We start from the raw sequence: 15,355 nt of genomic DNA on the forward strand, positions 1-15,355 counted from the left end.
TTATGCCAGTCCCCTCCTCATCTGCCCACTTTCCCCCAAGCAAAATGAAATATGTGATAAAAGCATTTGAAAAAACAAGTCAAGGAGTACTGTGAAATAATGTAGACTACTTTATACTAGCAATAATATCCAGAAAATTGCAGTTATAATAACTCATTTATGTTTCACTTCAAGGTATGTAAAACACATTAATTACAACAATTTCTGTGAGTTAGTTAAGTATTGATTATTGTATGTATTTTAGAGATCAGGAGTCGAGTCTGAATTTTCCTTATATCACACACTTTCAAGGCAAGAGATAAAAAGAGCACATTGGTCCAGGTGGAATGACTCCACTTTACCCAAATTACTTATTGGAGATCCTGGACAGAATTGCAATCAGCAGACTCCAAAGAAGTGATAGTTGTTAGACTAAGGTCAGTCAGTGCCCCTAATCAGTGTGGCAAGAATTTGTGATGATGCATTGATTGTGACTGAAAAGTCAAATTCATGTTCAAGGGCAAACGACATTGCAAGTAATGTCTCTTTGGAATAGAAAGGGATCTGATGTTCTAAAGGCTTATTATCCCTTTCCTTCAAGTTGAAACAAAGTATTTGGGCACTCTAGGCAAGATTTGTAAATCATATTTCCTACCTTCTTCTTCCCTTTAGCCTTGAAAGCATGAACAAAATTTCAATTCAATTTATTTCTATATACTGTTTTAAATTGTATTTATATATCTTGAGTGTGTCTTCCTAGATTTAGTATCCAATATTTTATTCATTTTGTAGTTATTTTGAAAGGGATTTCTTTTTCTATTTTTTCTGTTAAGCTTTTTTAAAATGGCTATATATAAATGCTAATGATTTGTGAATACATAATATATATTGCTATTTTAATTATGCTATTTATTGTCTGGATTTCTTTGCCAATTCCTTTGGACTTTTAAAGTAAACTATCCTGTTACTTGCAGACAGAGATGAAATTATCTTATCCTTGCAATTGTTTATTCCTTTAATTTCTTTCTTTTGTCTAATTGTTATCACTAGCATTGCTAAAATTATGTCAAATAATAGTGGGAGAGGTTCAGTTTAGCAATATGGGAGTAGCAGTACTAGAAGATAGAAGGTGATAATTACTTGATTACAATTACATATTTTACTTGTACTTCTAAAAAAATGTTTGATGATCCATTCAATTCTTCCAGTCCCTTATGTATATAGAGATATAATTTCTCTAGTTCCTAGAGGGAAGGAGAGTAACATGTGTGTGTGTATGTGTGTGCATATTGATTGAGTATATTGAGAACTAGCTTCAGAATCAGGAAGACTTGGCTTCAGAACCCTCCTTGCATGAACCTGGATAAGTCACTTAACACTAGGCTAATGTTCTCCAAAACTTTAATCCTATATCTTTAATAGTCAAAATGTACTATATAAATGTATATATTTTTCAAAATTCTGTATATTTCCTAACATATTCTACACATTTTAAAACAAAAATATAAAATAAAAAGATGGAATAAAGATGAAATAAATAATATATTAATATTTTAACATTTTATTAACACTACAGTTTTTTGCTTCCATTTGTACTAAGTTCCTTCTCAGTTTCTCTTTCACTTTCATTGTCCTTTGTTATACATTATCAGGTGATTAAAAATACTCAATTATTTTTGAAAAATCACTGTTTGCTTATTTATTACATTAAAACACCCAGGTAATTTCCTCCCTTTCCTCTCTCCATTATTGAAAGCATCATCTGACAGAAAGATATATGTATATAAAAAACTATAGCTTGCTTATTTCTATTTATCAGTTCTTTTTCTGGAGGTAGATATACATGGGTCATTCTTCAAACAATATTTCTGTTGCTATATATAACATTCTCTTGGTTCTGCTTGATTTGTTTTTTATAACTTCATGTAGGTATGGCCTTCTCTCTGTTCCTATATTGTGACCTCTCTTCTGCTTCATTTTTCCCTAGGTTTTCATCATGCTTCTTTAGACACCATATTATTCCCAATATGAATATTCATTATTTGAAATTATGATCACCAAGAGATATTGGAGAGATCAGTCAAACTGCCTGTTCCTTTTAATTGCTCAATCAACAAGCATTTTGCTTATTAAGTGCCTTTATGTATACCAGTGGCTCCCAAACTTTTTTGGCCTACTGCCCCCTTTCCAGAAAAAATATTACTTAGCGCCCCTGGAAATTAATTTTTTAAAAATTTTAATGGCAATTAATAGGAAAGATAAATGCACCTGTGGTCATCACTGCCTCCCTGGATTGCTGCAGCACCCACCAGGGGGCGGTGGCACCCACTTTGGGAATCACTGATGTATACAAAGACAAAATGAAATAGTCCCCCACCTTCAAGGAACTTACATTCTCTCAATTTCAGGTCCTCCTGGTATAGCTTTCATCCATTGCTTCTACCACCTTGGCTAACTTCATTTTTTAAGCAGACCTGGAGGTATTTCTCCCAATCCATATCTCTGGCTATCCTCATCTATCTAGCCATTGTCTCTTTCCCTTCACAACAATAAACTAAATGGCAAATATGAATGAATAAAGCATTTGTTAAGTACAAACTATGTACAAAGTACCGTGCTGGGATTACAAATAGAAAATCAAAAAAATCTTTGCTTTCAAGAAGCTCATTGGAAGAGATAACACATATGCAAAGTTTTAGCTGCAAGTCAAATGATCCTTAGGGCGCATCAGTTAATGCTTCTTCTTTAATATACTTTCTACTTTCTACTGATAAAATCATATCTGTTTCTGATGTAGAACTATTTGACAATGCCAAAAACTTTGGTTCTAAGAACTTTCCTTTCTGGAAATTCAATGGATATAACTGTAGCACCTTCAGAACAATAGGACTTGCTTCCCAAGATAAGTGAGGGCTCTGGGCTGGAAACAGTGGTTCTTGGGTCGGTGTCTTGGAATATCTCTATAAGAGTCTGGAGAGAGATGGTAGCCAAGGTGGTACTGGTAATTGGACTTGCCTGGCAATGCTTTCTCCTGACTCTCCCTCGGGTGCTTTGCTATCTTCAGGGCACAGCCTCAAAGGTACTTTGATGCTTCAGCTAGCCTGGCTTGCCTGTTGCTATGATTGCTTGGTAATTAGAGAAGATAACCAACCCTTCCTCTATAGGAGATGCCTCACTAGATGATAACTAGAAGCAGGAGCAGTGGCCTGCAGCAAACTGCCAAGCTTGGCGGTTTGGGACTTATTTGCCTGTTGGTGGCAATTGGTCAGCAATTGTTGCTGGTGGTGATGAGTAAGGTGGGTTCTTCCTCCACTATGATTTGTCCCTTCAATGATGGCTTCAGGAGCTGTGCTAAAAGCAGTCTAATGGTTTTGGGGGAATGCTGATATTCAAAAGGCTCTTGGATTCAATTTAATTGGCTGTCTTTATCAAAGTCTGAGGGGAAATGGTAGCCAAGGTGCTGGCAATGGTGGAATTTTGACTTGCCTCCCATCTCTTCCTCAGGCTTCTTTGCTGCTTTGGTCGTTTCCTCTTCACCCTGCCCTCCCAACCCTATAGTGTGAAAATTTACCTTGGTCAGCTGGCTTTTGGAGGTAAAATAGACAGTTTAAATGCTTGGACAAGTTTCCCACCCATTGCTGAAGCAAAAAGTGGGTGAGTTTTGAATGACTCACACACAATCCCTATGGCAGGTTACTGGGCCACTATTCTTGCTTAGGTAAGAACTTCAATCCCACTCTGAAGTACCTCTGGAATATTCTTCCATTAGCTGAACTGGATGACTCTTTACTCATATCTACTGGCTTCTTTATTCATGAAAAGGAAATTTCTTTACTAGACAATTGTGATAAGGAGCTTCTGGGATAAGATGGAGAACAGCATGAGTGACAGGATTGTTGGTTAAAGAACTTAGAATTCACCCAGGTGGTGTGAGTCAAGGCCAAAAGACAGTTGGGACCACCTCTATAAATACCCTTAGACTACAACGCCCAGCTCTCAATTTTGAGAAGAGAATCTTGGGAGGAGGTTGGTTGGAGGGAGGGTAGGCCATAGACCTGCAAATCCAGCATCCATACCTCAGTGCCATAGGAAGTCTATTCACCTGATGTCAATAGAGCTGAGAGCTATTAATACCACAACTGCTACCAAGAACATCGTTATCCTTCCTTGTCCTTTGGTCTGCATCATGGCTGGGTCAGACCAGGGATTGTGAGAGGGAGAAGAATCTCCAGCCTGACATCAACCTGTTACCTAAAGATTTAGATCACTTTAACTTAATTAGACATAGTATAGAACTCCTGTCCCTTAATCTTTATTTGTTGTTCCTAACCCTTTAGATAAGCAATAAATCCTGTTAAAGTCCAATCCAAGAGAAGATGGGTATTCCTTTCCTGATCAGTAAACATCTACAGCTGTAGGGAAAGGGATTTATCAAACCACAGTCAGAAAACCATGTTATCCGTTTAGCACGTCTACACCAGCCCAAGCCAACCTTATACCATCGAACCCAACCCCAAGCCAAGGGGCTAAAGGAGTTGTTAAACATACATACAACTTCCACTGGACACTTTGGCGTGGGCACTGTTAAAGAGGCATAGGCTTGGCCAAGCTGAACTTTAAGTCCTGGGGATTACTAGCACATTTGGTGATCACGTAGGCAACCTCATTTCTCACTTAGTCTGGATCCATGGACCACCTGAGGATCTTTGAGGCAGGTTGGCCAAGCCTATGCCTCTTTAACAGTGCCCAAGACGGTTCTTTAACCGACGATCCTGTCACTCACGCTGTTCTCCATCTTGTCCCAGAAGTTCCTTATCACACAATAGAGTAAGGCCACAGCATAGACAAGAATCCTAAACGTGGTTGTCATTCTTATATGCCCCTATCTCCAGCCTTCTCCTTCCAGGGACATTCTAATGTCAAGTGTGAGCTTTTTTAGAAAAACAAAAACAAAAACAAAAAAAAACAACTCCAGGGCTTTCAGTTCCCAAAGTCCTGTGAAATATTCAGTCTGGAGAAAAAGCCTGTAAGTCCCTGTCACAGGTTACACTGTACTATTACTTTTACTTTTTCATCATCTACATAATTTGGGGAGTGTCACTTTACAACGAACACAATCAACCCTGATTTAACATCTGCCCTCTTGGCTCCCACAAAAGTTTTCAAACAAAAAAGTTTTTCATCATTTTGCAGCCATCAATTAGTAAATCTTTGCTTTACTATCATGCCTGTGTTGTTACTGATAACAGTGGTGGACAGTCAGTGGCACTAAATTCATGGTTGACTGAATGCACCTTCCTAATTATCTGACATTCATTGATGGTTAGTGTTGGATTAAGGAGGAAATTGAACAGCAACACTTATATAGATTAAAATTATATATATAACAGTCCTTTTAATAAAGGCAGCACATACCACTGAACTCTACATTTCTCTTTCCTTTCCACACACAAAACACTTTGAAACAAGAAATGATTTACAGAAGCATTTGCATCACCTCATTTATGTTGGGTGGCATTTGATAGACACAGAATTCTTGATAAGAACTGCTTCCTTCATTTTTTTGGTGACAATTACTAGGTATGCCCAAAATGTCATACTACTATTTTGTGGAATCTTTGAGTCTTCATTGTAACATGTGGTTTGATATATCACAAAATAAATACATGCATGCCACAGTGTATATATATTTTTCGGCCTTTACTATATGCATTTGAATTTGTAAAATAATCATTTAATGTGTTCCTCATAAAACTCCTCCTCCCCACCCTTTAAAGGATTATGATTTCTGGGTGGCCATCTATTTTACCTGTCCCTAGTATCAGCTCTCTACTCCCATTTCCTGCCTCACTTGCTCCTCTTGATAGGTTTTTTTATCTCCTTTTTCTCCTTCCTCTCATAGTTTGGTTTTTACTTATTTGCCTTGATGCTAGTTACATGGAAAAGTCCAGAAGCAATGAATTAAGCACAGTTGAAAATACAGCTAAATATATATATTTTTTATCATTTTCCACTTTAAAAATTTATTACATCAAAAACAAATAAACAAATACAACCAAACCTAAAATCCATACCAACCCAAAGATACAAGAAGGTCATAATCCAGGCTTTCATGTTTAACCCAGAAAAAAAATCTGAAATCATTTTAAAAAACAAAAGAGGTAGAAATGCCAGCTTCAAAAATATTTATCCAGAAAGTAAAGCATCCACTTTACAAAAAACGATTATACAAGTAAAGGAAGATGTTGAGGGGGATGAGAAAGGAGGGTTAATAGGAGGGGTTTGACTCCCCTCCCCTGCACCTTGCTTACTTAATCATATGAGACAGTGGGGTAGAGATGGGAAACCACCCCAGGCCAGGTGTTAAAAGGGGGAGGGAAGGAAATGGATCTGTCCCTGGAATTCCAGGGTAATTGGGAGATTGAAGAAGGGCATTGGGAGGGTTATGGGAGATGGAAGATGCCCTGTATATAGATCTCTGTGGGGATGGGTGGTAAGGGAGAAAGGCTAGAGAGCAAGGAAGAAATGAACAGATCTCAGAAAGCTGTAAAGATCCAATATCCACAGACCCTCCATCTCTAATCCTGCAGGTGTGGTTGGAGATATTAAAATTTAGCTTTATTACAAAGGACCAACATTGCATTTCTATGAAACACATGAAAATCAACTAAGAGACAGAGAGTCTGTCTGTCCTAAGAGATAGCAAAGGACTTAATCTCCATTGCCTTGGGTAGCCAGCTAGAGACATTCATCTTCCCTAGTAAGGGAGGAGAAAGGAGGTGCAGTCATCAGATGGATTTTTCTGAAATCTAGAGATTTTGAGAATCTGCCTTCTATCTCCCTTCATAAATGGCCTCTTTTGTCTTTATGTTATTGGTTTGTCTTATCTTTGGAAATCATTCCTGAAGGGAGAGAGGGGAGTTACTGTTTGGATTGGAGTATATTTATGAGGAAGGGGGTCTAGAGGATTGCTTGGAAAGAAAGGGGGCACTTGGGAGCCATAGGAAAGAGACAAGATGACACTAGCCCTCAGGGCACACTCCTCCCCAAGTTCTTCCTCTCAGGCTGAGTACCTGAGGCTGTAGAATAAGCTCCCCCATAAGAAGTGGGTAGCTCCAGCAGGAAAGGAAGGCTGTCCTAAGAGAGAAAAATGGAAAGATTCATGTTCTGATCCTGGTGTGGAAGATGATGGAAGAAGTTGGCCCAACCCTGATTCCAAGCTGGAAACATGGGTAGCTCACAGTCTCCCTCTAAGGGGAGGTCCTACCCCAGAGAAGGAGATATTATAATTTTGCAAAACTGGCAGAGCTAAGAGTTAAAGTCAAAGGGGGTGAGGTGGCAGGAGGGGGAAGAAGGGTATGTACCAGTGATAATTTCCAGACGTCTCCTTACCATTAAGGGCAGCTCCAGGGAGGAGAAAGGAGCTGCAAAACCCTTGCCTGGGGTGGGGGATGGGGGAACAGCCGCCTCTGTTAAATCAGGAAATAAGCTTCTCTGGCCTTACTTAGAAAGCTTTGGCACTATTGCTATAATTTGGGTCTTTCCAAATTTCTTCCACAGGCCTGGGGTGTGCTTGAATGCCTGTGTGTGCGTTGGGGGCCGGGAGAGGTAGGGGGAGAAGAGGCAGTGATCATCCTTTGTTGGTCCTTAACCCTAGAGGGTATTTGTACATCTCTGGCAAGGAGTCACAAGTGATGCAACAAGCCCAAGTGGGTGGGGGAAAACACCTGTCTCCTTCCTTTTCTGAGACTCCTGCAGTCTGCAACAGGCTTATAAGCTGTTGCTGACATCTGTTCTACTTCCCTTAGAGGCCTCTGGTTTCTATATCTGATTTGTACCTCCTTTCCTAACGCTGGCCTCTGTTCCTTAGGCTTGGAAAGGAAAAAAGAGAGGGCAGTACCAAACCTGGTTAGATTCCTGAGGATGCTACTTCTAGGGGTTTTCACATGCTTGTTGGCACTAGGATTTCCTGAGGATGATATCCCTGGAAGGCCTTCACTCCTAAATGGTTGGGGTCTGTGTAAAGGAGGGGGCCCTTGGCTAGATTCTCTTTCTCTTAAGGAGCTCAGAGTAGGGGTTCCCCTTCCTGGGGACAGCACTTGTGAGTGGTATTCCTACTCAAACCCTAATGGTCTTTGGTTGGTTCTTGGGTACAAATTACAGTGTCTTTATTTATCATTTCCCTCTCCTAGCTCTCTGACTGCTCCTGCCTGAGAACAGTTTTGAGGTGAGGAGGAAAAAGGAAGTTGAGTGAAGGAGGGGAGTGGAGAGGGTTGGAAAGGGGGATAAAAGACCAAAGAAGCTTGGAGAAGAGCCGGTCAGAATCAGGGGTGGGATGAGTCTGTGGGCTCCGGCCAGCCAGTGGCAGAGGACTTGTAGATGGGCAGCTATTCTTTCACTTCATCCATTGATTCCTCCTCTCTCGATGGGTTCTCATCCATCTGAGGATACACGACCCCACACAGCTTCTGGATCACTAAGGTCAGGGAAGCTACAAAGTCATTGAAACACTGGGGTTTCTGTTGCCAGGACACCCCCAAAAAGTAGACAGGAACACCCGTCACCATGATAGCCAGGCCCATGCCACAAACCACAGGCTCGGACCACAGACTGAAGACCAGCAGGAAGGCCCAGAACAGCAGGTAGATAACGGGGAACAACAGATTTATCTTGATGGGGCGCTGGATAAGAGGCTGCTTCCAACGCAGGACAATTTGCCCAGCGATTGTGATGCCATAGAACAAATAATTGATGAAGCCTACGTAGTTGATGAGTGTATATATGTCGCTGGTCACCAGCATCAACAGGGTGGAGATACACGTGAAGAGGAGTGCAGGGATCGGAGTGCGACGCTTTACGTGGATCATGGCCAGGACACTGGGCAGGTGGCCCTCCCGGGCTCCGGCGAAGAACAATCTGGAGGACGTAAAGAGAGATCCATTGACTCCACCAAATGTGGACAGAGCGACCGAGATGGGCATGATCCAGGCCACGACCCCCAGGAGCTTCTCCCCGAAGGTCACGGCGACAGCGTTGGAGGCCAGGAGCTCTTGGGGGGACATGGCAGTGACATAAGCGATGTTGGCAAAGACATATACAAACGTGACCAGCGGGATGGAGATGAAAATAGCCCGAGGAAGGTTCTTACAGGGATCCACCAGCTCTTCTGTCACATAATTAAGGAAGTTCCAGCCTGCATAGGCAAAGGAGCCCTGAAGGAAAGCCAGCGCGATGAGGCCGATGTCTGGCTTTTGGAAATTCTCAAATGCATGTTCGGGCTCCAGCCAGTAGTAGTGTCCTTTGGTGATCTGGATGACCCCCATGACGATAATCAGGGCCAGGGCCAAGAGCTTTCCAGCTGTGAAGATGTCCTGTACTCGGGTGGCCCATCGAACACTTGCACAGTTGATCCAGGTGAGAAGCAATAAACAGACTCCAGCCAGGAGTCGCAGCCCAGACTCTGGAGGAAAACAAATGGGAAAGAGTGGCTGCAGCACGTAACTGGAGAAGGTGAGAGCGATGACCGCCTGGTTGGTTGGGTAGATAACTAGCAGGGCAATCCACAGCCTCAGGAAGCCGGCCAGTCCTCCAAAGATGTCCTTGACGTAAGAGTAGTCTCCTCCAGATTTAGGGATAGTAACACCAAGTTCAGCATAGCACAATGCACCCACGGCTGTGATGAGCCCTGTTACAATCCATACAATCAGAGCCAGGCCCACGGAGCCAGCATTCTCCAGAACTCCCTTTGGTGAGACAAAAATTCCTGAGCCAATGATGTTTCCTATAATGATGCCACAAGCACTGACCAACCCAATCTCTTTCTTCAGCGCTACTCCACCCCCTTCAGAACCAGCATCTGGACCAGGATCAGACTCATTCCTGCTTTTGGGGCTCTTTTTAGTGTTGTTTCGTTGCCTGGCCTTTTCTTCCATCGTTTTTTTTGGAATGAAATCAATCGCTGAATTTTCCTTCCTCTGTTTGCCGTTGTATCAATATGTATGTCTTCCTAAGCCTTGCAAATAAGAAATGTCCTTTCCCTAAAACGACCCTTTCCTCCTGGCCCTTTAAAAAAGGCACATATGAATAAAGAAAATCTTAAATTGGTATGACTATAATTAAGATACTTTGTGCCCTAGGTTACCATCAAAGAAAGTGGTTTAAAAAGGAGAAATAGACATGTGTACAAAAATAGAACTATACCAGCTATTCCCTCTAGAAATCACAAGAGTGAGGGGAGGCAGAGCTCTCGAACCAGGGCTGAGTTCTCCTTAGTTTACACAGGCAGCTGCTTCATTCAGTTGAACCAAAAGAGACAGATTGGATTTCACTTCAGCTCTCTCCTCTGACCAAAACCCAAATTGAGTTTTAGCTCAGCTTGGCTCTTTTTGACCCCTCCTGCAATGAGGGTAAGAGTATTGTTTTTTTCATTGACTGAGTCTTGGGGAAAAAGAAAAGAAATAGACAATCCTCAGGTGCTTTCTTCTCTTTCAGAAAAACAAACTGTAGACACAGTCAGTTTGCTCTAGATTTTGTTCCACAGGTTGTGGATTTTCCTTTCTCCTCCCCTCTCCTTCCCTTCTCTTCCTGTCTCCAGCCTTCAGGTTTTTCCCAGTGTTCTCATTTATTCTTATAGGCTAGTCTCTTTTCTTCCTGGCCTTGTTATGGTTTTTTCTTCCTCCCTCTTTCTCATAGCCTAGAGTTCTCCATTTCCCAACATTATTATCCTTTTAAGTCTATCCAGTGCAAGGAGTCCATTTTGACTTGATCATGCAAATAAGATTGCCCCATTGGGTATCACTCTCACTTTCTAATAGCTGCGCCCACATTCATACCTCCCTAATTCCAACAGCTTTGTTATCAGAGCAGTTACTACAATAAAGTTTCATGAATGATGGATGGCAGGATATCTAGCCTTATATTATTGTGATCCTCTGAGTCAGATTCTTTCAGCTTCCAGGCAACAATGGAATGAGAATGTGGAGTAGGCACTCATTTACTGAATGGTACCCTAGTGGCCTGAGTTACTGGTAATTGAGCTCTCAAAGCGGCCTCACTTACCCAGGGAGTTTTTTGAGTACCAGATGAATCTGGCCCAGGACATTGCTGGAGCAAATGAGAACTGATAGGCATCAAAAGTTTACCATTTCTTTTTCCCCTTTAGTATTCAACATATTTGGTCTAAATAATGGATTAAAATCTGTGCCTTTGAAACCTTTAATACCTTCTCCCTGCTCTGTCACATTGTAATGCAATTCCCTTTTCTCCTGAGCTGCTGAGACTTCATGTCCTGTTATGTTTGCAGCATTTCAATGCTCATTTGCTAAAATCCCCTTAACCATGCTAAATGTCTTGAAGGTGAGTATATTTTTGGATTTGATGTTGCTTTTTCCAAGTACCAAGAACAACTTCTAACCACAATAGATTCAGAATTAATATGTTAATATTAATTCTATCTGTATTAAGAAGGAACTTGAAACTTTTTTTCTCATCTCATTATCCTTTTACTTTTTTCTTCCTTTTATTCTAGCATCTCCCATTGTATCTCTCTTCTATTATGTACACCCCAACTCCTCTACCATTTAATTCCTTTCCTTTCTATGTCCCTCTATTTTTACTTATCCTCTCTTTGTCCTACCTTGTCTTTCTCTTTGCTTGTGTATTCCTTCTCCCACTTTCTTTTTGTCACATCTAATCAATCCTTTGTAGTTGTCAGCCTCAAAGACTCATAAAATGTTATGGCTATAAACAGAGCCACTAACAGAACAAGGAAAATGAGGTATTATTCAAGTATAGTGGAATATAGAGCACTCCAAAAGGATGCCATAGGCATTGGAGGAGGGGCAATATATAAAAGGATGCTTCAGGAGGGTAAGGAGTACCAAATATCTAGAGGCCTCCACTTAACTCAGTTTATTCACCACCTCCTTAACTCTATCAGGATCTGATGAAATCTCAATCAGGCATCTCCTTTGCCAAAGGTTATAGAATAGCATAGGATCATAGAGACAGAAAAAGCAATAGACTCCAATCTTTAAATCAATATCTCGGGATGAGTGCCTTGGGTACTGGACAAGCATGGCCAGAAAGGTCCCTTCCTCTGCCATAGGAGGACAATTGGAAGAAAGGGGAGGCTGGACTGTTAGCTCAATGGAGAAAAGGAAGGCTTGACTTCCTGTGAGTTGGGCAGGGGGACAATGTTATAAATTTCGATGGATGTTGTTTACTGCCCTAAGTTCAACTAAGCTCCTACTTCCACAGGCTTCAATTTTCTGCAGGTGGTGCTGACTTTTTACCAATACCTGCCTCACCTTTACCAAGGAAATGGAGAAACAGAGTCCATGAAAGTTGCCTACCTGTGAACCCAGATTATGGTGGTGATCATGGAGAGGAGAGGCATGAGGGTTAAGAAAGATGTTGGACTGCTCCATATCTCATCCTGCCATTTTATAATCCAAGATCTAACTAGCACCTAGTTTGAAGGAATATTTAAAATATGAAGCTATATTTTATCTAGCTTCCTTTTCATAGGAGTCTCAGGTATTTTTCTCTTCCTATACTCAGTACCTTGCACTCTGATTTCAGACATCACTATTCAACTCAAAAGACCAGCTCCTACTTTTTCAAAGTTATGTTCATTGCTATATTTCACAGATTTTTAAAGTCTTAATCCCTCTCAACCACTCTGTAGCAATTTGACACTACAGATCATCCCTCCTTTAGATTATCTTCTCCACTGACTTTCATGACATGGCTTCCCCCTAGGTTGGCTACTCTATTTATTTTTAGTCTTTTTTTGCTACATCATTATCCATGCCTTACCCTGTCCTTTGTAATTATGGATCCAATGCTCTTCCCTGAATCCTCTCTTCTTTCTCTCCACCTTCTCTATTGTTGATCTCATCAGCTATTTATGTAGTCTGTCTTGATCTCTTTCTTGAATTCTAAAAGCATATCATTAACTATCAATAGAAGTTGCCAAAAGGCCAATTTAAGTTTGATATCAAGAATAAAACTTCTTAATAAGCATAGCCATCCAAATGTGTAATAGGATACCTCAAAAGGTGACTGGTTCTCTTTCTTAGAGGTTTTTCAAGCAGAGGCTAGAGGACCTTTTGTTAGGTATATAATGATACACCTTTAGTGTATGAGTTGGAATATATGGCTTTAAAGGTACCTTCTAGCCCTCAAATTCTCTGGTCATTAAATGCATATACTACGGGTATCTTTAATTCAATATGTCCAAAAAGGAATTCATTATTCCTTCACCCCAAAATCTAGCACTTCTCTCAACTTTTCTTCTGTTGAGGAAACCACCGTCCTTTTTGTCACCCAGGTTTGTCTCTGACCGTTCTTTCTTAGTCTTCTTTGCTGTGTCACTATCCATCCACCCACATTTATCTCCTTCAGCCTCCACCCTCGTATCCAACCAGTTACCAAATTTTATAGTTAAACTCAATAACATTTCTTACAATTATTCTATTCTCTCCATGCATGGAACCACTATCCTACTTCAGGCACTTGTCACTTCTTGCTTGGGATATTGGGAAAGCCTTCTACTTGGACTCCTGGGTTCTAGTTTCCCCCTTGCCCAATCCATCCTCCATACAGCTGTCCAAAGTATCTTCCTGAAGCATAAATCTCATTATATCACTTTTCTACTCAAGAACCATCAATGGTTCCTTATTGCCTCTAGGAAAAAAAGAGCAAACTCCTCAATTTAGGATTTAAAGCTCTATACAACCTGTTCCAAGCTTTCTTTTCCTTTCCCTTCCCAGACTTCTTTCACATTTCTCTCCTTTACATACTTTATGTTTCAGCTAACTTGGCCTATTTGCTCTTGCCTGAATTTGGCATTTCTTTTTCAGCTTCCATATCTTTGAACAGGCTGTGCCCTATGCTTGGAATATGCTCTTTCCTCAGCACTGCTTTTTAGAAACTACTTTTTTTCAAGGTTCACTTCATATGCCACTCCATATTGGATAAGCTATTTTTGATCCTTCTGGTTAGTGCTCTTTTTTCCTCCTCAAATTATCATATATAGACCTATCCATTTAAATGTAAAATCCCATCTTCTTCCAGTAGAATATAAGCTTCTTGAGTGTGAGAATTGTTTTTATTTTTATCTGTTTCTCTTCTCCACCTGGCATGAAGCCTTGTACAGAATAGGTACCTCATAATTGCTTATTGGATTAGATTTGATGGTTCTACTCCCCCTTTTTGCTATTCTAAGCCCCGAACTTCTAGTATTCATTTCCTGCTACCTGTTTGCCACTCCCTCTATACTTCACCTACCATTCAATTATTTTATCTTCTACTCTTCGCCCAAGCATCAAAAAAAAAAAAAAAAAAAAAAAAGAGCTTCACTTTTGAAACTGTTAGTTCCAGAGACAATGGGTTCACCACTGTGGTCATATTGTTATGAATCTTGCAACCTGTATAAATGCAGAAATGCACAAATGCTGTGGTATTATTTAATGAGAAAAAGCATTATACTATGAATAGTGTTTTATACCAAGATTGAAAAAAAGTTTCTATGTGTTAAGAATATTTCAAGGCCTATAGTATATTTCACTTGGAATTAAACTGTTGGTTTTGAGACAAATAGCATTAAATCAATAATTTTTAAGTATTGTCCTTCAGTATTGTCAAATGTACTTAAATTACCTTAGGAAGAAAAAGTTAGATTGTTGAATGATCTTGCAGTATGTTCTAACTACTGTCTAGTTAGTGATATTAGGTTTAGGGAGAAAAACTTCTTAGAGACAGTTGCATAACTTTTTTTTTTAAACACAAGTCACAACATATCACTAGTAACTTCTGAGGATTGCCCCCCAAACAAACAATCAAACAAACAAACAAACAAACAAACAATGGCACAGAATGAGCTGTTGATTATTTTTCAGATTTACAACATTTGGGAAAGTTTGTGAGATGAGGTTAAAATAGAATAATCTCTGAAGTAATAAACAAATGTTGTGCTACTTAGAATTGGTCATATTTGACTTGATTTGACTGAAGTCAAAATTAGTCTACAAGTTTACATTTTTATTATAGTAATATATAAGTGAAAGTAATAGAGTCCATGAAATTGAATCAATTTTGTTTATAGTTGCCTATGGTCATTAATGTCCCAAAACTTAATTTTTCTTCATTTCAGATTATTATCAATATTCTAGTCTCAGTTAACCTAATCTATATAATTTTAGTTAAATTAAGTTTTGCAGCTAACTTAAATTATCTGAATAATTGTCCCAACCTTTCAGTTCAATCTGCTTTTGCAGTCTCAATTCTATTCTTTATTAGATATCTTTTTATATCACTAAAAGGACAAGCATAGTAGTGAAACAGACCACTTTTCAAGGATTAGAAAAAATTT

General features: G+C 40.0%; 1 protein-coding gene across 1 annotated transcript; it reads right to left on the bottom strand.

Moving 5' to 3' along the window:
* Positions 1-8,366: 8,366 nt before the first annotated feature.
* Positions 8,367-9,911, bottom strand: LOC123247842 (large neutral amino acids transporter small subunit 2-like). The gene has a single exon (XM_044676888.1). It carries the CDS (start codon positions 9,909-9,911, stop codon positions 8,367-8,369), a length of 1,545 nt encoding a protein of 514 aa, XP_044532823.1.
* Between the last annotated feature and the right edge of the window lie 5,444 nt (positions 9,912-15,355).

This window comes from Gracilinanus agilis, chromosome 4, assembly GCF_016433145.1.
Source record: "Gracilinanus agilis isolate LMUSP501 chromosome 4, AgileGrace, whole genome shotgun sequence".
Classification (NCBI taxonomy): Eukaryota; Metazoa; Chordata; class Mammalia; order Didelphimorphia; family Didelphidae; genus Gracilinanus; species Gracilinanus agilis.

Excerpts from the sequence above, each read along its gene's own strand:
- LOC123247842 (XM_044676888.1), bottom strand. The coding sequence starts at position 9,911 with ATGGAAGAAAAGGCCAGGCAACGAAACAACACTAAAAAGAGCCCCAAA.